At 40.7% G+C, this 23045-nt stretch overlaps 1 protein-coding gene across 2 annotated transcripts in view; it reads left to right on the top strand.

Moving 5' to 3' along the window:
* The window catches only part of TSC1 (TSC complex subunit 1), a 57776-nt gene extending 40504 nt beyond the window's left edge, over positions 1-17272 (top strand). For both annotated transcript variants that reach the window (XM_075120575.1, XM_048823057.2), the window contains 8 exons: positions 3911-3954; positions 6171-6337; positions 7337-7519; positions 7881-7991; positions 9790-9912; positions 11686-11873; positions 12210-12371; positions 13878-17272. In XM_075120575.1, the coding sequence (XP_074976676.1) occupies positions 3911-3954; positions 6171-6337; positions 7337-7519; positions 7881-7991; positions 9790-9912; positions 11686-11873; positions 12210-12371; positions 13878-14394 (1495 nt within the window). In that variant the 3' untranslated portion in view covers positions 14395-17272. The remainder of the gene's footprint in view (positions 1-3910; positions 3955-6170; positions 6338-7336; positions 7520-7880; positions 7992-9789; positions 9913-11685; positions 11874-12209; positions 12372-13877) is intronic.
* The last annotated feature ends 5773 nt before the right edge of the window (positions 17273-23045 follow it).

Here is a 23045-nt window from a genome sequence, read left to right as displayed (position 1 = left end):
TGACCTTAAAGTCTAGCAGTCTGTGAATAACCTAAGGACTCTTGCTGCCTTTGCTGATGGAGCTCAGTTGTGTTGCTAAACCTGATGGTGAGGAAGTGGAGGACCATTGGCTGCCTCTCTCTAATGTGGCTTAGATGCTTGTCTGAGACACAGTTAGGTTGAGATAAGTCAGGTTATGTCGGCCTAATAATATCAGTGTACACACTGCAGCCTTCTCCTGCCAATATAAAAGTGCCCTTCTACACTGACCCTACGCCTCTCGTGGAGGTTTTTTGTCGGGGTAGGTAGGGCAACGCAATTTTTGTGTAGACACTGCTATTGGCTGTCTTGTCAATTTCAGGGCTCCATGCCGCCAGTGCCTGGCTCCCCACTTAGGGAGCTGAGAAGGTCGAGCGGCTGCTCCCACTCCCAGCGGAGAGCCAAGAACTCTAGGGGGCGGCTGGTCCCCCTGCTCCTGGTGGGGAGCTGCGTGGAGCTGAGAGTCCTGGCTCTCAGCCCCCGCGCGTGCGTGCTCGCGCTCTCTCTCTCTCTCTCTCTCTCTGTCACACTCGCACTCACACACAACACCCCTCTTCAGTTAGTGGAACCACTCCTAGGGAGGATGTGCACCACTGACAGAAGGAGGGTAATGTGGACATATGTCAATTTAAAGTCTGTAGTGTAGTCATGCCCTTAGATAAAGTTGTTCATGAGGGCAGAGTTATGTGTCCAGTAATGGGGTGAAGTCTAGCGCCCAGGAGAAGCATAGCAATTCCTTCCCCCTAGTGTGAAAGTCAGGAACTGGAAAAACTTGTTTGGGCCAAGGTGTAAGAAGGGAGATTCATATATGGATGCATCCATGTCTGTTTTCATTTCCTATTATGCACTCCCTTCATCTCCTTATCCTACTTCCTGCTTCTCCCCTTTCTCAAGCTGCTTTTTACACTTGGGACAGTCTCTCCCATTCTGTCTACCAAGCATCCTTTCTGTCTTTCAAATTCTGCCTTAAAGCCCACTTCTTGCAGTGATCTTTACACCCTCTTACCTGAATTATTCTCGAGTAGGATGTTTCATTTGTTAGATTGCAAAGCCTTAGGGACAGGGGCTGTATTTCAATCTGCCTTGTAAAGTGTTCACTTACAGCGTATATAGAACATAAGAATGGCCATACCGGGTCAGACCAAAGGTCCATCCAGCCCAGTATCCTGTCTCCCGACAGTGGCCAATGCCAAGTGCCCCAGAGGGAGTGAGCCTAACAGGTGTGGAAGAAAACAGAGTCTTCGCTCTTAGGTTGGTTGCAGCAAGTCAGAGACAGTCTTTATTCTCTAGCAGTTGCAAGGCGGGAGAGAGTACACACAGACAGGGATTCCCCCTTCCTCGGCCGGTCTCTCAAAAGAAAAACAATTATGTCAAGCATTTATACCTTTTGTTACATACAATAATAATCAACAGCTGCATTTTGTTTATACATATTCCTTCCTGATATCTTATTTTTCTCAACAATTTCTGCTATAGTCTGCTTTCCATTCTTATCTTAAAGCAAGGTCCCTTGTAGTTTTCCCATCCGCTTCACACAAACCCCACTTCTACAAATCTTGCGTTACTAGGGTTGAGGTTGGCCTATTTCTTGCTCTGTCTCTTAACCAAACTAAAATAACTGCACACAAATCTTCTTTTCCCTTTCACACTTCCACACAGGTAATGATCAAGTGATCTCTGTCCTGCCATCCAACTCCACCCTCTGACAAACAGAGGCTAGGGACACCATTCCTTACCCATCCTGGCTGTTAGCCATTAATGGACTTAATCTCCATGAATTTATCCCGTCCTCTTTTAAACCCTGTTATAGTCCTAGCCTTCACAACCTCCTCAGGCAAGGAGTTCCACAGGTTGACTGTGCGCTAGTGAAGAAGAACGTCCTTTTATTTGGTTGCAACCTGCTGCCTATTAATTTCATTTGGTGGCCCCATGTTCTTATATTATGGGAACAAGTAAATAACTTTTCCTTATTCAGTTTCTCCACAGCACTCATGACTTTATAGACCTCTATCATATCCCCCCCTTAGTCTCCTCTTTTCCAAGCTGAAAAGTCCTTGCCTCTTTAATCTCTCCTCATATGGGACCTGTCAAGGTTCCTTCCCCACTCTGAACTCTAGGGTACAGATGTAGGAACCTGCATGAAAACCTCCTAAGCTTACTTTTACCAGCTTAGGTTAAAACTTCCCCAAGGTACAAACTATTTTACCTTTTGCCCTTGGACTTTCGCTGCCACCACCAAACGTCTAACCGGTATTATTATTAAGAAAGAGTCCGTTTGGAAACGTCTCCCCTCCCCCCCCCCCAAATCCTCCCAAAACCTTGCACCCCCCTTCCTGGGGAAGGTTTGATAAAAATCCTCACCAATTTGCATAGGTGACCACAGACCCAAACCCTTGGATCTTAAGAAGAATGAAAAAGCATTCAGTTTCTTAAAAAAAGAATTTTAATAGAAGAAAAAGTAAAAAAGAATCACCTCTGTAAAATCAGGATGGTAAATACCTTACAGGGTAATTAGATTCAAAACATAGAGAATCCCTCTAGGCAAAACCTTAAGTTACAAAAAGACACAAAAACAGGAATATACATTCCATTCAGCACAGCTTATTTTTCTCAGCCACTTAAAGAAATCAGAATCTAACGCATATCTAGCTAGAGTACGTAGTAAGTTCTAAGACTCCATTCCTATTCTGTCCCCGGCAAAAGCATCACACACACAGAGAGAGAGAGAGGCTTTGTTTATCCCTCCCCCCAGCTTTTGAAAGTATCTTGTCTCCTCATTGGTCATTTTCGTCTGGTGCCAGCGAGGTTATCCTAGCTTCTTAACCCTTTACAGGTGAAAGGGTTTTCTTCTGGCCAGGAGGGATTTAAAAAGTGTTTACCCTTCCCTTTATATTTATGACAGGACCCGTTCCAAACCCCTAATCATTTTAGTTGCCCTTTTCTGAACCTTTTCTAATGCCAGTATATCTTCTTTGAGATGAGGGGACCACATCTGTATGCAGTATTCAAGATGTGGGCGTAGCATGGATTTATATAAGGGCAATAAGATGTTCTCCATCTTATTCTCTATCCGTTTTTTAATGATTCCTAACATCCCGTTTGCTTTTTTGACTGCCACTGCATGGACGTCTTCAGAGAACTATCCACAATGACTCCAAGAACTTTCTCCTGATTAGCTGTAGCTAAATTAGTCCCTATCATATTGTATATATAGTTGGGGTTATTTTTTCCAATGTGAATTACTTTACAATTATCCACGTTAAATTTCATTTCCCATTTTGTTGCCCAATCACTTAGTTTTGTAAGATCTTTTTGAAGTTCTTCACAGTCGGCTTTGGCCTTAACTATCTTGAGCAGTTTAGTATCATCTGCAAACTTTGCCACCTCACTGTTTACCCCTTTCTCCAGATCATTATGAATACATTGAATAGGGTTGGTCCTAGGTCTGACCCTTAGGGAACACCATTAGTTACCCCTCTCCAGTCTGAAAATTTACCATTTATTCCTACCCTGGAAATTTACCATTTATTCCCTGTCCTTTAACCAGCTCTCAGTCCATGAAAGGATCTTCCCTCTTATCCCATGACAACTTAATTTACATAAGAGCCTTTGGTGAGGGACCTTGTCAAAGGCTTTCTGGAAATCTAAGTACGCTGTGTCCACTGGATTGCCCTGTCCACATGTTTGTTGACCCCCTCAAAGAACTCTAATAGATTAGTAAGACATGATCTCCATTTACAGAAACCATGTTGACTTTTGTGCAACAATTTATGTTCTTCTGTGTGTCTGACAATTTTATTCTTTACTATTGTTTCAACTAATTTGCCCAGTACTGACATCAGACTTACTGGTCTGTAACTATAAACTGTTAATACTGTGTTTTTATTTTCAGATTGCCTCTGCCAAGCAAATCTGCTGACTGGACTCACTTTGGAGGTAAACAAGTTTTTCTTGGTTTAGGACCATAAGTGTAGTCCGTAATCAGTAAAAATACATTTCTTTGTGTCTTCTTCTACTTGGTTTACTTAAATGGTGGACTGCGTATTTGGCTTCTTTCTTTTCAACTGCTGCAGTTCCATGATGACCGTCATTAAGATCAGTGTCAGAGCAGCAGCCGTGTTAGTCTGTATTCGCAAAAAGAAAAGGAGTACTTGTGGCACCGATGACACATTTCATTTTGTGAGCATCCAATGAAGTGAGCATCGGATGAAGTGAGCTGTAGCTCACGAAAGCTCATGCTCAAATAAATTGGTTAGTCTCTAAGGTGCCACAAGTACTCCATTTCTTTTTGCGTCATTAAGATATAGTTTATCTGCTCAGCAGACGGTGCACCTTTGTGTTTCAACATTACAAGTTTCTTTTTCTTTGGAAAGTGATAATTGCCTTTCCTGCAGAACCAAAAATATTGCTATGTGCTTTTTTCCCCATTAGATTGGAGTGGTACTCATGCCCATTATCAAATCTGCAATTGCATGTACAGGCCTTCTTCAAAGGGACGCTCGTTCTCTTTATGGGTTTGTTTTTATGGCCACCTATGCAGAAACAAATTCTACTCAGGTGAATGGCCCTTCAGTTTTAAAGCTGAATTCCACCTGGTTTAAAGACCTACTTAAATATTCCCCCCGCTCCACCCCCAGCTGATCATAACTCAGAGAGCCTAAAACTGAAATCTTTCCTCACCATTTTAACATATATCTCACAGTTTTGTCACCTTAGGCTTCCTTTTGACTTCCATGATGGTAATATTTACTCCTCTGGGGAGATTTAAAAAAATGAGCCAGTTGAAAAATCAATATAACTATGAGGCAGAGGGGTTTTAGAACAGAAGTTGTTTTTGGACACATTGGTCTGGTTCCCTTAATTCAAATATGTCCCTTGTCTTTCTTCACCTGAGCCATCTGGAAGCTCCACTTAAGTCATAGCTGACTTAAGCACAGTTTTGTCAATCAAAAATCTACTTTGTACAGTGTTAGAAAACTTTTCAGTGTTGCCTGTGCTTAGGAATGCTTTTAGATAAATCTGTCTTACTAAGGTAGGATGGTGAAATAACAAAGGAGTGTGAAATTGGCCTGTCTTAAAATCTTTCCCGTGGCTTTTTGGAAGACATCATCTCTTGAAATATTTAAAACTGACATTTTTAGATGGCTTGAGGCTAATCTCAATCTTACCACTTTTAGATGGTGCAGTAAAAGCCATGTCCTACAATTTCTCATTACTCTTTCCCAGAAATAATAATGTAAGCCACAAGCACAGCACTCATGAGCAACCTGCTTATGAGAGACAAAAACATGTAATGTAAGAGAAAATAGACTTCAGTTTCAGGCTTCAAATAGTTGTTGTATTATTTTTTTTAATATAATTATGAAGGCTGTATAGGTTGGAGGAATGAGCCACAGGCTTAGAAATTGGAAGGTCCTAAATTCTAATTCTGGTTCTGTCACTGATTTGCTGTGTAACTTTGTGCAAATTAGTTCTTTCAGATTCTGTGGGTAAAACTTTCAAAAGTGTCTTCGGTAGCACTGGAAGTCAGTGGAACGTAGGTAGCTTAGGCTAGGTCTACATAGAAAGAAAAAAATGTAGAGCCCAGTCTCAGAACCCAGGTCAGTTGGCTCAGGCTGTAGGGTTAAAAATAGCAGTATAGACAGGCTAGAGCCTGGGCTTTGAAATTTGTCAAGGGGGGAGGGTCTTAGAGCTCAGGCTCCAGCCTGAGGGGGAATGTCTGTACTATTATTTTTAGCCTGGCTGCCTGAGCCCTGTAAGCACAAGTCAGTTGACCCAAGCTCTGAGCTGGTGCCGTCAGTTTTTTACTTTGTAGTGTAGACATAATCTCACTCACACTTTCTAAAGTATCTAAGCCATCTAAACACTCTAGAAAACTTTACCCCCTTCTGTAAAGTGTAGATAATAAATTAGTACTGTAAACTGTGGGTATGATGAAGATTCAAGACTGTATAAAGTTTTGAACATGTAAAGTTTTGTGCTAACTATTGATACCTTTATTTAAATTCCTAATTTTTTCCATTCAGTTTTGAAGTTAAAAAATAACCCTGGAAAAGAAGAATGGGCCTGAAAGAGGATGTAAGTTTGAATGTATGTAATAGAATCAAATATATTTAGCAGTAACCTCTGCTCTGTCATTTAACTCTGTCTAGGTTCTCCCCCTTCAGATGAGATTCACACCCTGCGTAACCAGCTGCTTTTGCTACACAACCAGTTATTGTATGAGCGCTTCAAAAGGCAACAGCATGCCCTTCGGAACCGGCGACTCCTGCGGAAAGTGATCAAAGCAACAGCACTGGAGGAACATAATGCTGCCATGGTGAGCAAGGATTTAAGAGTTGTGCATGCCAAGAAGTGCTACTAATACATCACTACCAAATCTATGAATGCCTGCCCCAGACAACATCTACTATAGTATCCTAGAACTTTAAAATCTTTTAAAGTATTTATTTTTGAAGTTTTTTCTTGTTTTTAAAGTAACCTTTGAACACTCCAGTTTTTGTGGAATGGATTGTGGATAATTTTGATGCAGTATGATTAGTTGAAACTGGAAATTTACCATAAAGGGCCTTGAACTGAACACATACATGAAGAAGCCAGGTGGCTTAAATAACTGCCAAACTTAGCTTAGAAAGACGTTGTGATTTAACAGTTAATGTTATGCTTGCTTAACATTTGGGCAGTCTTAGCATTAGGCTAGTAACCTTGTTAAGTTTCCTGAAGAGGTACATACTTTCCATTTGAGGAGGAAGAATGCTGGCAGAAAGCTAAGTATTTCAAGTGTGTTCTCCCTTTCAGAGTCTCTGAATCTGGCCCTAATTAGTGATGGAAACTTAGTTGTGTGGAAACCATTTGAAATAACTTTAATCTTGTTTGAATTCTTAAGTCCATGTTATAAAAGCTGCCATGTAAATTGGGATCTTTATTGCAGTCACAGCAAAGAGGCTAAGAACTAAGTAATTATTGGAAATGGAACTACCCTCTCTTCCCTGAGGCTGTCCCTTTAGGTCACTACTGGAGCATGGGGTGATGTGGAGGAACATACATAACTGCTGACCATATTTCATGGATGTAACTTCAGTTTCCAGTATGTTCAGCCTGGCATCTTTAACCATTTCTTTAAAAAAACAACAAAAAAAACCTTTTTATATGAGGAACATACTAAAGTGCTGTAACATAGCCAAGTTTGAAGATTGTGCTATTAGTGGGTTTTGGTTTTGATCCTTTATTTGGTGGTTGACTTAGGGCAGTGGTCTCTGATGTACTAGTTGAAGTAGCAAATTTGGTCATCTGACTTTTGGTATATGGTTCCGGACAGAAAGATCAGCTGAAACTACAGGAGAAAGATATCCAGTCCTTGAAGCTTAGTCTGCAGAAAGAGCAGGCCAGGTACCACCAGTTTCAGGAAGAACATGATAATATAGTGGCTCAGCTTCACAGCCAGATCCGACAGCTGCAACATGACAGGGAAGAATTCTACAACCAGAGCCAGGAATTGCAGGTATGAAACATAGCATGGAAAAGCTATAGTGAACAGATAACGTAGCTTTAAAAATAACCCCCCAATGATCTGGCTCTTAAGTATATTAAACCTCTCACTTCAATCCAAATAAGACAACATGCAGTTAAAAATTCATCTAACTAATGTGATTCTGTTCTTTGTGGCTTTGTTTTATTTTGCTTTGAAATGGCAAATTGCATGCCTTTCACTAGTCCGTAGATGATGATCATTTTTAGTGTTTAGTCTGTAACTGCTGATTATGCTGGGTGGGGGGAATGCTGGCCATCCTGCCAAATGTGTATTTTGCTAGATTTGTGGTACAGTTTCAGAACCTTAAGCCTCTTGCTGTTTATTTAAACAGACCAAGCTGAAGGACTGTAGGAATATGATTGCAGATTTGAGGGTAGAATTAAAGAAAGCCAACAACAAGGTGTGTCACACAGAGTTGCTTCTCAGCCAAGTTTCTCAGAAGGTAAGATTCTCCTTGTGGCCCTTCTGTTATGTCTTTTTTTGTTAGTACCCATTTCAAATTTCTCTTCGTTCCTCATAAGGCCTCTATCACTTTGGGTAAGCTGCTCCTCATACCACACTGAGTTCCATGGTATTGATTTTAAATGAGTGAGAACAGAAAGAGTATGAAAAATGTTATGCTGAAGAAATTAAATGTGCGTTGTCCTGATACTTCTGAAATCTTGCTCCTCATTTTGGGTCTGGCCCACATTTGGAATTTCACAGATTGAGCAATGCCTGAGGGCATTCTGTGCCAAAAATATAAAAATTCTGCACACAGTGTTTAAAAATTCTGCAAATTTTATTTGTCAAATAAATATGGAGGCTCCAGCTTGGCACTGGGAAGCACAGGCCACTGGCTACACAGAGGTGGGAGATCACTTCTTCGCCCCCCCGGCCAGGACATGGACTCAGTGGTGAGGCCGCACCCAACCCTGACACAGTGCAAGGACCAAGCCTGTCCCAGAAACACCCCAGGGCTCTGCCCCTCCATGCCAGGTGTGGGCAGGAAGGATGCAAGTGTGGAGGGGCTTAAATGTGGGGAGATCCAAGTATGGGTTGAGAGGGTTCTGTGTGGGGCAATCTGGGTGTGGGTGACTCGGTGTGGGATCTGGCTGCGGGGGAGATCTGGATGCACAGGGGCTTGTTGGGGGCAGGGTTCTGGGTGCAACAGTAATGGGACTCTGCAGGGGGTCCAGGTGAAGGTGGTTTGGGCTTAGCGGGAGGGTTTGGGGGGGGCGGGGGACTCAGTGGGGGTCCAGATGCTGGGAGAGTGGGGGTCCAGATGCAGCTGGTTGGGCATCGGTGGGGTGGGAATCTGGTGGTGGGTGGCTTGTCAGGGTGGTCCAGGTTCAGGGGGCGTGGGGCTCAGCAGCCAGATTCTGAGTGCGGGTGGGTGAGACTTGGCAGAAGGGTCTGGGTACAAGGGGGTCTGGATGCACCTGGGTTGGGCAGATGGAGGAGCAGCTCCCTGTACAGGGATTCTTCCCCCTGCAGCTGAGGAGCGATGGCAGTAGGAAGCGGCAGGTGGGAGGAGGAGTTTTGCAGAGCTTCCTGCAACTGGGGAAGAAATCTGGGGGTGGGTCTGACCTGACCCTGGATGCCATGTAGGGGAAAAGGAAGTCCCATCCTCCCCAGCCCAGCCAGGACTAGCAGCTGAGCCTAGCACAGGGTAGGAGTCACCAATCAGGTCTTCCCCAGTCCTGCCCTCTGCCCCACAGTGACTTACCTCTCTGTTGGCCGCCCTGGGCACCCAAAACATATTGTTGGGGAGGGTCTCATGACTGCTCTTGTGGCTTCCCTATGCTTCCCCATCAGAAAGTCATTTTACTGCGGGGAAGTAAAGAAATCTGTGAGGGACATAAATTCTGCGCATGCGCAGTGGCAAAGAATTTCCCCAGAAGGAAGTAATAATGTGCTTGGATTAAAGCTTTCTGTATGTTAAAGAGCTCCTGTCAGAAGTTAAAGGGACTTCACATACAAATGGAGAAGCAGTTACCTTATTTGAAGCAAACTGAGGGGTTAAGCTAACTAAATGCTGCATTTGTCTCATGGAATGTCACAATTTACCAGAAGCAACTTTGAGTAACATCCATTCACTTGATTGTCATAATTGCCTGCTACTTTCCCTAGGCACCATGGTTTGATTTTCCTTTTTCTTCTCAGTAAAAAATAACCCCCAGATGTAGTGCAGGTCAGGTGTGACACTTAGATTAAACTGTTCACTGCGGACTCTTCTTTTTTTTAAACTTTTTTTTAAGCTTTCCAACAGCGAGTCAGTCCAGCAGCAGATGGAGTTCTTGAATAGGCAACTTCTGGTTCTTGGGGAGGTCAATGAGCTGTACTTGGAACAGCTGCAGCACAAGCATGCAGACACAACAAAGGTACCGTATGTGGGTCACAAGCAAGGCTTTCCTGGAAAGATTTGTCTTAGGATCATCATCAAGTTCAGCAGTGGCTTTTCAGTGAAGAAGGAAACTCTTTATAAATCAGCAAACAGACATAGATGTTTGCATCCAGTTTCAAAGCAAATGAAGGAATATACTACTGTGATTTATCTTTCAGTGAGAGCTTTTGTGTTAGTCATGCCAGGCTATCCAGTCTGTCTTCAGATAGCTTCTTGGATGGCATAGTTTTTACTAGGTAAATAATGGTTTTTACTGCACCAGGAAAAACTAGTTCATCACAGTTTAAGGCATTTTCTATTTTAAAAATTGTTTAATTGATGCAGACCACATTACACTTAGGTTTAGTTATACATTCAGATTGTTACATAATGCAGTAGATGCATAGATTAATTTAGAGTTGCACAAATAAAAAGTAAAAGTGCAGTGGACGTAATACTAATATATGTAATTATTATACCGAACATTGGAATGACTGTGCATTTTGGTTTGGTATTTTCTCAAGGAAGTTATTCATGTCATGACTCATTTCCGTTTTCAGTATTATATAAATAAAAGTCGAAAACATTATAGGAAAATGACAGTAATGCAGAGTTGTAGGCTTGACGCATTGAGCAGTCAGAAGCATGAGAATTGCAAACTACCAGTCCATTTGGCCATGCAGCAAAAGACCAACTTTGATATAGTAGATAGACTGAGCTTATTCCTCAGTTTTGAATGGGTATATCCAAAGGTTGAAAAGATTTGTTCTCTGCTTGCTGAACTCACTGGATGTGGATGCAATTATTTTTCTCAGTTTAAACTGGATTTAACCTGGTATTTACCAGCGTCCTGGCATAAACTAGCTTTTCCTGGAAAATTGCCAACCCTTAATAGGTTCAGTGACCTTGGAAACTTACATTTGTATCACCCTAGAGCAGAAATCCATATCGCATATCATTTTCTAGGTGAAGGTAAAAAGAGAATCTGCTCCTTGAGATATTGCATGGGAATGCACTTAGTATTAATACAGTAGGTCTCAGCATGCAGAAGTAGTGCCATGTCACTTCAACAATTGTCACCAAAAGTGCTTATCTCTGCAACCACACATACGTCTCATGCTCCTTGCTTCTTTTTTTGTAATAGTTCTAAGGACCATATGATTTTATTACCCCTGCTCAGGGAAACATTTTTGTACCAGTAGGGCAAGCGACATTTACAGCACAATGTACCTGCTTTTACATGAGAGACAGCAACCAGTAAAAGTGAACTGTAAAGCCAAAAAAAGTGCCCTTTTGGCACTTTGAGGGCCACATTTCAAAGAAATTGAAAATTATCCATTCTAATCTGTTACAAGACTACCCCTATTGGAAAGTAAGGAACACTGATGTGCTAATAAATTCTGGTCATGTGGAGCTATATTCATGGTAATTTAGTATCCCTGATACATTCACAAATTCTCCAATTCTGCATCTCTTTTTTTGGACACTTGCTTTGTTTCATCTTGCATAGAAATTATGCTATCTGTAACTGTATGCACACGTATAAATACTACAAACCATATAGGAATCCTGTCCCTATTAAAGCTCTATTTAAAACCTTTCTTCCCCAGTGAAATCCTGAGAAAACAGATTTAGACTCTTCAAAGCAAAGGGGCATGGGATGGATCTACTGTTGTAGATATTTTACTATATCTGATGAAAGTTAGCCTTTTTACTTATGTGACACTAAATGGTATATTGCTCAGGAACACAGAATACCCCTCTTTTTCAGGAAGTGGAAATGATGCAGGCTGCTTTTCGGAAAGAACTGGAGAAAGCAAAATTCTGTGTTCAACAGCAAAGCCAGAGGCTTGATGCCTCCCAGAAGCGGATAGTTGAACTGGAGTCTCAGCTTTCTAAGAAAGATCACCTGTTACTGGAGCAAAAGAAATATCTGGAGGATGTCAAAATCCAAGCAAGGTTGGGATTTCAACTTCAGTAACTAATACTAACTTACATTATAGATAAAGTTGTTTGCCATGTTGTTGTAGCTGTAGGTCCCAGGATATTAGAGAACTAAGGTGGGTGAGGTAGTATGTTTTATTGGACCAACTTCTATTGGTGCAAGAGACAAGCTCACACGGAGCTCTTCTTCAGGACTTGAAGAAGCGTGTGTAAGCTTAGAAGAAAGCTAGTCTCTTTCACCAATAGAAGTTTGTGCAATAAAATATATTACGTTGTTCAAAAAATGTATTGGCAGATGGGTTATACTTTGAGAAATTTAAATTGATAGTAATGTGTTCTTCGTATGTTCAGAGGCCAGCTGCAAGCGGTAGAGAGCAGATACAAAGCCCAGAAAAGAATTACACAAGCATTTGAGCTGGAGATTTTAGATCTGTATGGCCGATGGGAGAAGGATAGCCTATTGAAAAAACTTGACGATGAAAAAACAGAAGCAGCTGAAGCAGCAGAAGAAAGGTAAGGACAATATTACAAAACTTGGTGAGTGACTTGCAAGCTGCTTGAGGTAAACCTCCCTTAGTAATGTTTAGCATTCAGTGTCTGCCATCCTTAAGTAGCCAAGTACTTTACTCACCTTTGCGAAGCATCAGTTTTTCTCATTCTTACAGGTGATGAAACTGAGATGAGTGGCTTGTCCAGGTAACCCAGTGAGTCAGTAACAGAGTTGAGAATAAACTGTAAAGGAGCTCTTTAGTAACTACAATACTATGCAAACTAGCTACACCTGAAACCCATTCCAGTAAAACACTCTCTTTATTTTCTCTCTGAAGAATTTGAGTTCCAGTAGCTCACATCCAGGACCTATCATTTTAATCTACAACCAAATAGAATTTTCTTAACTATTCTAATTGCTGCATAATGAATCTAGTTTAGCTTGTCTGATTGGGCAGCTCTACCCTTTGTAACAATTAGCTGACTGACTGGTAGGAACTAGTGTAGGCAGTGTAGACAATACCTTCTTTTTAAATGGGATGTTGTCCAGGGAAATAGTTTACTCCATTGGCACTTTTTGTTCCTGTTGCATTAAATAGGGACCGTTAGGATTGCTAATATCCAAATTTGGATGTTATGATCTAATCCAAACTGCTGCATTAGCATGAAAGTTGCTGAACCCTCATTATGACTACAAAAGTCTCAGGAATTGACCATCTTTTCTGGTCTGAAACATTGTCAGTTATGAGGCATTGTTTCTCACAACTTATCTGGATTTACCATCATCACACCAAAACTTGGGCATGACTGGCTTGTGTAGAAGATGTCAGAGGCATCTCTTTTATGCAAACGTAGCACATTTGAATTGAAGCTATCTCGAAGTCAAAGAAAAGCTCTCTATTGCTTTCATTGAAGTCTTGAGACTTTTATCTGAGTTTAAAAAGGGATTCTCCACTGGGGGAGGAAATAATAATAACCTTGATTATACTCAACGGTTACCTTTGCCCTCTTAGGAATTTGTCTGTTCTCCTGATTAGCATCCACCTATATATGATTTAAATAAATCCTTCCCACTCATGAAATGCTTCCTGCTCCTAGCCCTGTAGTAATTTCAGAATGGCTACAAAAAACAATTGGTATAGTGAGAGCAGCTATTGTTCAGGTCTGCAGCAGGCAAAGGATAGATCTACAAATCCAAGTGGGAACAATAGCCCCATTCCTTTCCTAAAGCAGTGAGGATGCAGGTACATCCTACCCTTTGGCTCTCTGCCAGTCCTGGACCTATGTCCACCACTAAATCTGTGATGTTGGTTATGTTTCTGGCTGTAGTATGTTCAATGGTTTATGCTTTGCTGCAGGATTGATTTGAAAGGAGAAACTGGTGAGGGTATGTTGTAGCCCATCTGCAATGGTAGAGTTAGAAACTAATCAAAGTAAACTGCCTTTTTCTCCAGCAAGCTTAATCTCTTCATGGTGTACCTTTGCTACCATCACTTTGACTCTCTCTTTCTCTGTCTCATTCCAAAACAGGTTGGATTGTAGTAATGAAGGATTTGCAGACTCTGTGGCAGGATACGGTGAAGAAGCAATTGGTAGAAATGGAGAGACCAAACCTCCGAGCACCCGGGGTGGTGGTAGTAGCACTAAAGGCAGTGGCAGCAGCAGCAGTGAGTTGTCCACCCCAGAAAAACCCCAGAACCAGAGAATGGGTCAGTTCAGCAGTCGCTGGGAAGCATCCATGTTGCTGGAGCCTTCCACTAGTGTCCCACTAACTGTAGGCTCACTCCCCAGCTCCAAGAGCTTTCTTGGAATGAAGGTGCGTGAATTATTCCGCAACAAGAGTGAGAGCCAGTGTGATGAGGAGAGTATGACCATCAACAGTCTTTCTGACACTCTAAAGAGTGAACTGTGTAAAGATCCAAGCATGGTGGAGGCAAAGGCTCCTTCAAGCCCTGACAACCCCAGTCCCTCGCCCATGAACCAGGAAAGCAGTGTTGGACAGCTTCATATCATGGACTACAATGAAACTCATCATGACCACAGTTAAAAAGGAAGATAGTCAATCAGTGTTATTTTCATATTCTTGGCATAGAACAGGAGGCGTGAATGCAAGTTTAATTAAAAGCTTTTATGTTTCATTGGTATGAGCAGCTAGCTCGTGGAGTGGAAACAGGACTGATGTTTTTTTTGCAGAAGATGACTGCTGAATGAATGCAAAACGGATTTAGGGTCTGGAACGGTAATGCCCAACCTAACTTTCTTTTGCTTCTCCTCTCTCAAATCCCATCAGTAGTAGTGTGTACTAATTTGAAGGGGCAACTGTTAGCATTTATAAGTATTTTTTCCCTTCTCCCCTTCCCAATGAGTGGTTGCATCCTATGAACTTGAGTGCAATATGAGGCCAAATTAACTTTTGTGAATCTACCTATGAATGGCACCTTAGAGACTAACAAATTTATTTGAGCATAAGCTTTCATGAGCTACAGATCATTCACGAAAGCTTATGCTCAAATAAATTTGTTAGTCAATAAGGTGCCACAAGTCCTCCTTTTATTTTTACCTATGAATGCTTAATGCTTTGCTTAGCTGAAATATCTCAGCAAGCTTCCAATTTAGAACAGTTAATTGTGTTGCCCTTGCAGGTGACTTTGGTTATTATGTTCTGTAAAGAAGCAAAACCAGAGTTTCTAGTGCATTCATCTGAAGGTCTTTATTTTGCCTCTTTGTTTTCCCCCAACTTTAGTCTTTATTAGATTGGACTATGGTCAAGTGACTAAATGGTTAAAGAACAACACATATCTGCAAACTGATGTTGCATTCACCCCAATTCATAATCATTGTTTCTTTTGTCCTTAACATTTCCTGGAAAATTACATGTGAACAAATGTTGTCCCACCCCAAGGAACTCCAAACTATTTGCTGAGGTCTCGTTAAAACACTATTTCTTCTGATTTTTTTCCTTGGGTGGGTAAGGAGGATGTTCATTGTTTGTTTGACAAACTGGTACTTGTCTGACCTTAAATTGTTGCATGAGTAGAGGTGATGAGAACTGAATACTGAGTGCAGGAAGATCCAGACAAGGACAGTATGTAGAGATTTTGTGTAAAGTAGTGGGTTCACCAAAACTTCCAAGTGAGCATTTTGAAGAAGATTCTGCAAATGTTTCTCTAGGCTGGGAGACCATTGTGATGCCTGGCCTCTTTTCATTGTGGTCTTTGTCCAGGCTGACCAAGACAGCCTCATTCTGGGTTGAAAAATCTCAAACATTCTTCTTCCCAGGAGTAGGTTATAAGATTCGAGGCTTGATTCAAGAATAATTGGATAGACTCCCAAAGGAAGTCCTCCCCACAGTGCTATTGCTCTCTTGGATACAGAGGTCATGGCAGTCCAATTTGTGGCTACCTAGTTTTCTCCTTTTCTCTCTCCTTCCCCCTCCACTCCAATTTCCCAAGCAACTGAGCTTGCTGTTGGGCCAGTGTATATAGCTCAAAATTATATACAGGACCCAATCCTGCAGCCTTCCCATCTTTATTATTCCCATTGAAGTCAATGGGGAGCCTTGCATGCTGAAGGACTTTGGGATCAGGATTTATGTCAGTCATCAAACTCTGGTTTCCTTCTTGTCAGAACAGAGATCCATTATTAGGAAAGAGAGAGAAGTTCATTTTTGTGAGACTCTGATATGTCTGGGTCCAGGATTACTTAGTCTGTAATATGACCTTTTCAGCTTGAGAGCCAAGCTGCAACAGTATTCATTTTGTTCCTACTTTTACAGATGTAGTCTTTTTTTTCCTTAAACAGTCTACATGGGTGGTGGTGAGAATTTTCTGAAAGGTAACTACACTTGTACTCTGTTTTTCTAGCTTGACCTAATCTAAATAGGGATAGAACTGATCAAAGCAGGCTGGCATTCTGCTAACCTGACAAACAGAGCTTCTGTGATTTCCAGTCTTCTCACCACCCCCCCACCCTCATTGCCCAACCAGACAATACCTTCCCTTCCATTCCACCTCTCCCATAACACCTATGGTCTGTATACATTTCTGCCTTTCAGCCAGTCCTGACTCTGAAAGTAAAGGTGAACTTCAGTGGTTTTTTTTCAAAGCTTGAACCTGCACAGAATAGGAAATAGTGTCACTTAACAAATGACATTGACTGGTTTCGTTGACACGTCTGTAGGCTTTCTAAGACTTGGTGGTAGTTGCAATAGTAAATGAGTGAAGACTCAAAGGCTTCATATCCCACTCACCCAGAAGTAAACAGTTTGCACATTGCCCCTAAAAGGGCTAGCTCAGCTATTGGGTACGGTTCTGTCACAGGAATCAGTTAGAACATCCCTACAGTTTGGCAATTCCCAACAGACTATCCTGCCACATGGTGACTCACTTCTTTTAGTGGAGGGTCTTTTGTTGTTGTTAGTAGCAAAAATGCTCTGGAGCTAATCAGAGCTCATCAGTAGGTGACCTTTTCTCTTTTAAAAGGATGTTAGCACTGGGATGGAATCAGAAACCACTTTAGAAGGTTTATCTATGGACCACAAAGATTATGGAGGAACAAATTTTGCCATTGTTTTTGTAAATCTCTAAAATTATGGATCTACTTTATGTAGTAACTTGCATTTTGTTTAAAGGGATCCCATCAGTGAAGTGGAGACAGATATTTTTTAACTGACTGCTTTTAGTTAAATCTAAAAACACTGTCTTTGTCAAAAGTTAATCTGTTCCCTGCCTCGCTCTTTATAAGCATGTTAAACAATCCACATTAAATGCCATAAATATGAAATACAAGGAAAAATGGTACAATCTAAGCTAAAGAGAACTTTAAACCAAAAGGAGGTTTTGCTGTCCTTATTAGAATGTTCTAAAATGTCAAGGCAGTTGCTTGTGTTTAACTGTGAACAAATAAAAATGTATTGTTTTGCACTACTCTTTGTTGAGCTCTCTGCAAGCTGTGCCCTCAGGGTGAAGGATCTGTGCCAGTAACCTATACTGACTAAACGTGAGCTGTGCAGGAACAAGATTAGCATTAAAGCGCTTTTCATAGCATTAAAGCACTTTTAGAGGTCCAAGTGTTTAATAGTATTGGGTATGTTACAAAACGGATAAATGTCCTGCCCTTCTGATGGGGTCCTTTATATTTCTATAACCTATTTTTATAGATAGCATGAGCAATTTTTCCCTCTTTGCAAAATAGTTTTGATGTTGTCATAGCTATGTATAATCCAGTAATTTAACTGCACATATAGTTTTCAGTGTTAATTCTGTGCCAGACCTATTACTTCTGGTATCCAAGCATATCTACAAACCCAGAGATACCTGCAAGTAGTCTGGATATTTGACTTGTCTTCTACGTAGCACTGCTTGCTGGTCTGGAGGGTAGGACTATGATCAGAATGCTGCTGTTCATCTTCTACAGCAGGGGTTCTCAAACTGGGGGTCGTGACCCCTCAGGGGGTCAAGAGGTTATTACATGGGGGGTCACAAGCTGTAACCCTCCATCCCAAACCCCACATCACCTCCAGCATTTATAATAGTGTTAAATATAAAAAGAAGTGTTTTTAATGTACAAGGGGGGGTTGCACTCAGAGGCGTGCTGTGTGAAAGGGGTCACCAGTAAAAAAAAAAAAAAAAATTTGAGAACCACTGTTCTACAAGCAGCCAATGATAGTTGAACATCACAGTGGTATAGTGAGCTATCCTTTCCAGAAAGAAAGCATTTACCGTTGTGACTTTATTCCAGATGTCAGCTTCAGATGCCATACCTGAAGTTCCCAAAGAGAAGTTGAGTGTGTTTGGAGGCCCCTAAAGACAACAGAAAAGTGTCTAGTTGTTGGAACACATTTAACATCTACTGCAGATGACCCAGTTAGAATCATCTTAAAGGTCTGACTTGTATTAGAATCTTGCCAGCTAGTTTTACTATGATTAAGGTTGTGGCTACATAACAAATTCCACTTTGGGACTTTTTACATAGGAGTGTACCAGCGTAGGGAATTGTATGCACTGAAGGACCAATAGACCCAGAGAACAACTTCTCAAATGCAATGGAACAGCCATTCTTAAATACAGATTAGTCAAAAGATGTTTCAGAAGCTGACCTGTGCTCTTACAACATTCTGGAATCAGAATGAAAATCTGAAAGAGCACAAATGCAACTTTTTTTTTTAAACTTGCTCTTCGAGCATGAATCTCAGTGGTGCAGTTAAAGTACTTTGAGCATAAAAATTAACACTTTTAAATGCATGAACCAACTTGGACCGTTTGATGCTGCCGGAGAGATCATATTATTTTTGCACAGGTCAACTACTTGTATGGGGATAAACTTCATCCCCAAAACAGGATTTATCCAAAGCCTACCACACTTTAATCCCTTACTGTGAGGGTCAGATGGTGTGGGAAGCCTTGTTGTGACTCTCTGCACTGGGATGAATTTTTCCAATAGGATGTAAATGGCAGAAAAACAGCAGAAACAGAATCTTGACTCTCTTTTATTGAGTGTTACATATCTCAATACAAGTTTAACATTCAAAAACTGCTCTGACCAGCATAAAAATAGTTAACTATATATTTCCACAAAGGTAGAAAAAGAGAAATAAATTATCCTTGTTACTTTCTAATGCTCATAAACACAACCATGAATAAGAATCATACAACAGGAGAGGAAAATACTCAATTACTCATTTTACTGAATCTGTACAAGAATTCCTCAATGAATCTTGATTTTATTACTTTAGCTACTTAACTATTGGTGCAATGGTATGGATTTTAAAAACAATGTGAAAAATTATTTGACATCTGAGGATGAAATAATTTAGGAAATGAACAAAAATTGAATTATCCAGTTGCCTTCTTGATTTGTAGACATGCTAGAGGCTTGACTTGTAGGCAAACAGCTAAAACTTAAATGTGCTTTGTTTCTGAGACTAATTTTAATCCCAAATGGTTTTAATGATTTTGCTGCCCTTTGTGATTACACTTCCAATGGGCCTGAGTTTGCAAGTCCTTTTCCAAGGCGTTCTCTCACAATCAAGACTATTTCACGCAAGCTTTGGACTCATTGCTTGACACGCTTTAATGTGTATATCAGTTCATAATTCTATTTTTCTAAATTCACATTGTTATTTTTCCACCTCTGTGTTAACCAAAAATAAGTCAGTGGAAGATTGTAATCTCAAATCAAAGTCTTGATCCTATCCCTCAAAAGAAAGCAGAGGAATGGGGGTCCTCCACTTCCAAAATACGATCACTCTGTGGTTTTTACTTGTTCAGTTGAGTTACATAAAATATACTCTTCCAGGTAAAAGATCCAATGGGCTTATAGTAACTGAGTCATGAGTGACTAACTGTTTTTAAATCAAAACTACTTTTGAAATCTACAGTCACAAGTTTCTGATCAATGTATCGCATCTGGGACTTAGTTCAGAAGGAAAAATGTTTTCAGTAAGACAACTAATGGCTAATGGCTATGAACTGTCTTTCATGGGTGTTTCACTGCAGTAGTTTGTTCTGGATTGCACAAAACAAACTGTCCAAATTCAGGACTGAATTTAGACATAGCGACAGGTTTCAGAGGAACAGCCGTGTTAGTCTGTATTCGCAAAAAGAAAAGGAGTACTTGTGGCACCTTAGAGACTAACCAATTTATTTGAGCATGAGCTTTCGTGAGCTACAGCTCAAGTGAGCTGTAGCTCACGAAAGCTCATGCTCAAATAAATTGGTTAGTCTCTAAGGTGCCACAAGTACTCCTTTTCTTTTTAGACATAGCAACGCTTATCAATTCAGTTTCAAGATCTTTGGCATCCCTGTTGGCTCATCTTAATGCATCTGATGAAGTGAGCTGTAGCTCACGAAAGCTCATGCTCAAATAAATTGGTTAGTCTCTAAGGTGCCACAAGTACTCCTTTTCTTTTTAGACATAGCAACGCTTATCAATTCAGTTTCAAGATCTTTGGCATCCCTGTTGGCTCATCTTAATGCATCTGATGAAGTGAGCTGTAGCTCACGAAAGCTTATGCTCAAATAAATTTGTTAGTCTCTAAGGTGCCACAAGTACTCCTTTTTTCTTTTTGCAAACTGCAGAGTGTTAGTACAAACCCCACAATATAGTAAGAAGATTGTTGCTTGAGCACTGATGTCTGGGATTCTTGAACTTCTGATAGGGTAACAAGCGTTTTTCTGATTTTTTGTTCACTTTAAAATACTGTTGTAAAGTATACTTATTATTGACAGCATTCAAATTAATTTAGTGGATATGGGCCAGTGCATTTCCAGACATAGAATTCTGTGTGCTTTGCTGTACATTGCTGTTGTGCTCTTCAGAAAATGTACTGTGTGTCATGCTGTCCCAGAAAAAGCACAACAGGTTGATCTTCAGGAACTCCTCAGTCCACAGTTGCTATGGCCCTGAGCCAAACTCCTGGTTCCTCTTCCCATCCTTCCAGTAGCCTGGCTTTCCTCCCAGCTCACAGTTCTGCTGCCACATACCAGACTCTCCTTTTGACCTTCTTGTTGTGTTCTTTAGTGCTGCTTCCCAAACCTGACCACTAGAGGCCTCCATGACTCTGCCACCTCACTCAGAACTAATCTTTTGAGCTGCAGAGCTCAAAACTCCCTGTTGTGATTCCATGCAAGACTTTTCAGGTCTAGCTGAATCCCTGACTTCCTAATTGTTGACTTGATCCCGGCTCTCTTCTGGATGGCTTGTAAGCAGCATCCTTTTGGTTATGGTGTCTCCAGTCTTAAAGATTTGGTTTTTAAAAGTTTAACCTAAGGGGTATTTTGGATTTGATACAGGTTCTTGATTGATGCCATCCCCTGTCTAAATTGGATCAGAACTACAGAAGTAGTATGTAGCATACAGACAGCTGGATTTTATTGGGATCCTGTGTACTCTGCTTGTATCTGTATTTGTCTTCAGAAGGAAAAGCAGGTGATCAAGGAGATCTTCAGGAACTTGAGGAACACAAAGTAAGTTAGTTTGGCTGCCTGACAGGCTTCTTGTGTTTGTGGGTATGAACTTGGAAGACAAAGTTAAAGCAAAGTTTTTTATTACAGTGCTATGTTTGGATAATTACATTCCAACTACCGCAATTTCTACTCAGTGTCAACTGGATTTATGGCAAGATGGTACTCTTTCCAACATTGCCACTAGGTTGCTGCTGCAAAGCTGATTCTTGTCTCTTCCTACCCTACGAACCTTCTAAATTTCTCTCAAACTTCGCTCTATCTGAAGTAGTGGTCATCTATTTTGTAGAGGAAAACTTGTATAGAAACTAAAGTAATTTGGACAAACTGTTTTTGCAACTTATCTTTGAAAAAATCTTCCAAAAGACCATTGTCATGTTATTGCAAAACTATAGTTTCCCTAGAAACTTCCAATTTTTCCATTCAAGAGTCCATGAGGAATTTTAGTGAACAGGACTGGGTGAGAGGACTGGGGCAGTTAGTTTTGGAATTATTCACTAATTTGCTAAGTTTCGGAACTCTTGGGTAAGACATGAGCAACAGCTCTTAACTTGTTGGGTGGCAGGGTTCTGATATTTAATACACAAAACTGAAAGTGAACTGGTACTATGTTAACCTCAAAATTAATACGGTAGTTTGAGCTGATCAGAAGCCAAATATTGCAGCTTACACGATATAAAGAATGATGTTAAAACTGGATTTTCAGATCTTATACTAGTGCAATAAGACCTGGTCTGTGCCCAGGACTAGGAGTCAAAGCTGGGATTAGAAATCAGGAATCCCCAAAACTTGGACTTTGGCCTTGGGCAAGTCACTTGACCTCTCACTGTGCCTCAGTTTTCCCATCTGTAATTTGCCGATCTCACAAAGTTGTGAATGACTTAATGTTTGTAAAATGCTTGGTAGATGAAATATGCCTGTCTGCCCACCCTGCAATTTTTGTTTTGTTTTGGGGAGATTCTTTGTGCTTTCCCTCTTCTAGAGTCACTGAGCTCCCCTACCATAGCAGAGATTCTTTTTTCAGACTTATGCAGCTGCTGGAACAATGTGCTGATCAACATACGAAAATGCACAAACAAATGCTAGGACATTTATCTTTCATATACCATAACTTTTGATTAGGATGGCAGACATTTACAGTAAGTGCAAATTCCCTATTTTCATACTATTTTTTTATTTAAATATAGGTCAGAACGTATGGTCACATAACCACTATTCTCAGAAATCCTAAACTGCACTCATTTTATGTAGCAAGAACAGATAAGTGATAACTAACTGCTTGCCTTTGACATTTAAAATACAGGTATTTAAAGAGAATATAACTGAATATCTGTTTTAACAATTGCATTTTTTAATTGCCATTTTAGTCACACTTGTGGCCCTTTTAAAACTAAATTTAGATGGTGATTTCTGATCAACTTGTACTGCAGTAAAAAGAGTTGGTAGTTTTAATGAATGGGAAATACCCTTGTTAGATTTCCCCCCTCTCTCCCCACCCCCAGCAATTCTGCTGTGTGGCATAAGCACAGGCAAAATAATGGAACCCTGTTACAGTGAGAGTAATTAACCATTGGAACAACTTAATGAGGGTTGTGGTGGATTTGGAACAGTTAAAATCAAGATTGAATGATTTTTATTTTTTTTTAGAAGATATGCTCTAGTTCAACCACCGCTATTGGACTTGAAGCAGGAATTTATTCAAGGAAGTCTTGTGTCCTGTGTCTAATCTGGAGTA

Source organism: Caretta caretta, chromosome 16 (assembly GCF_965140235.1).
Source record: "Caretta caretta isolate rCarCar2 chromosome 16, rCarCar1.hap1, whole genome shotgun sequence".
Taxonomy (NCBI): Eukaryota; Metazoa; Chordata; order Testudines; family Cheloniidae; genus Caretta; species Caretta caretta.
The sequence above is the reverse complement of the archived record's forward strand: the minus strand, read 5'-3'. Positions and strand labels throughout refer to the sequence as shown.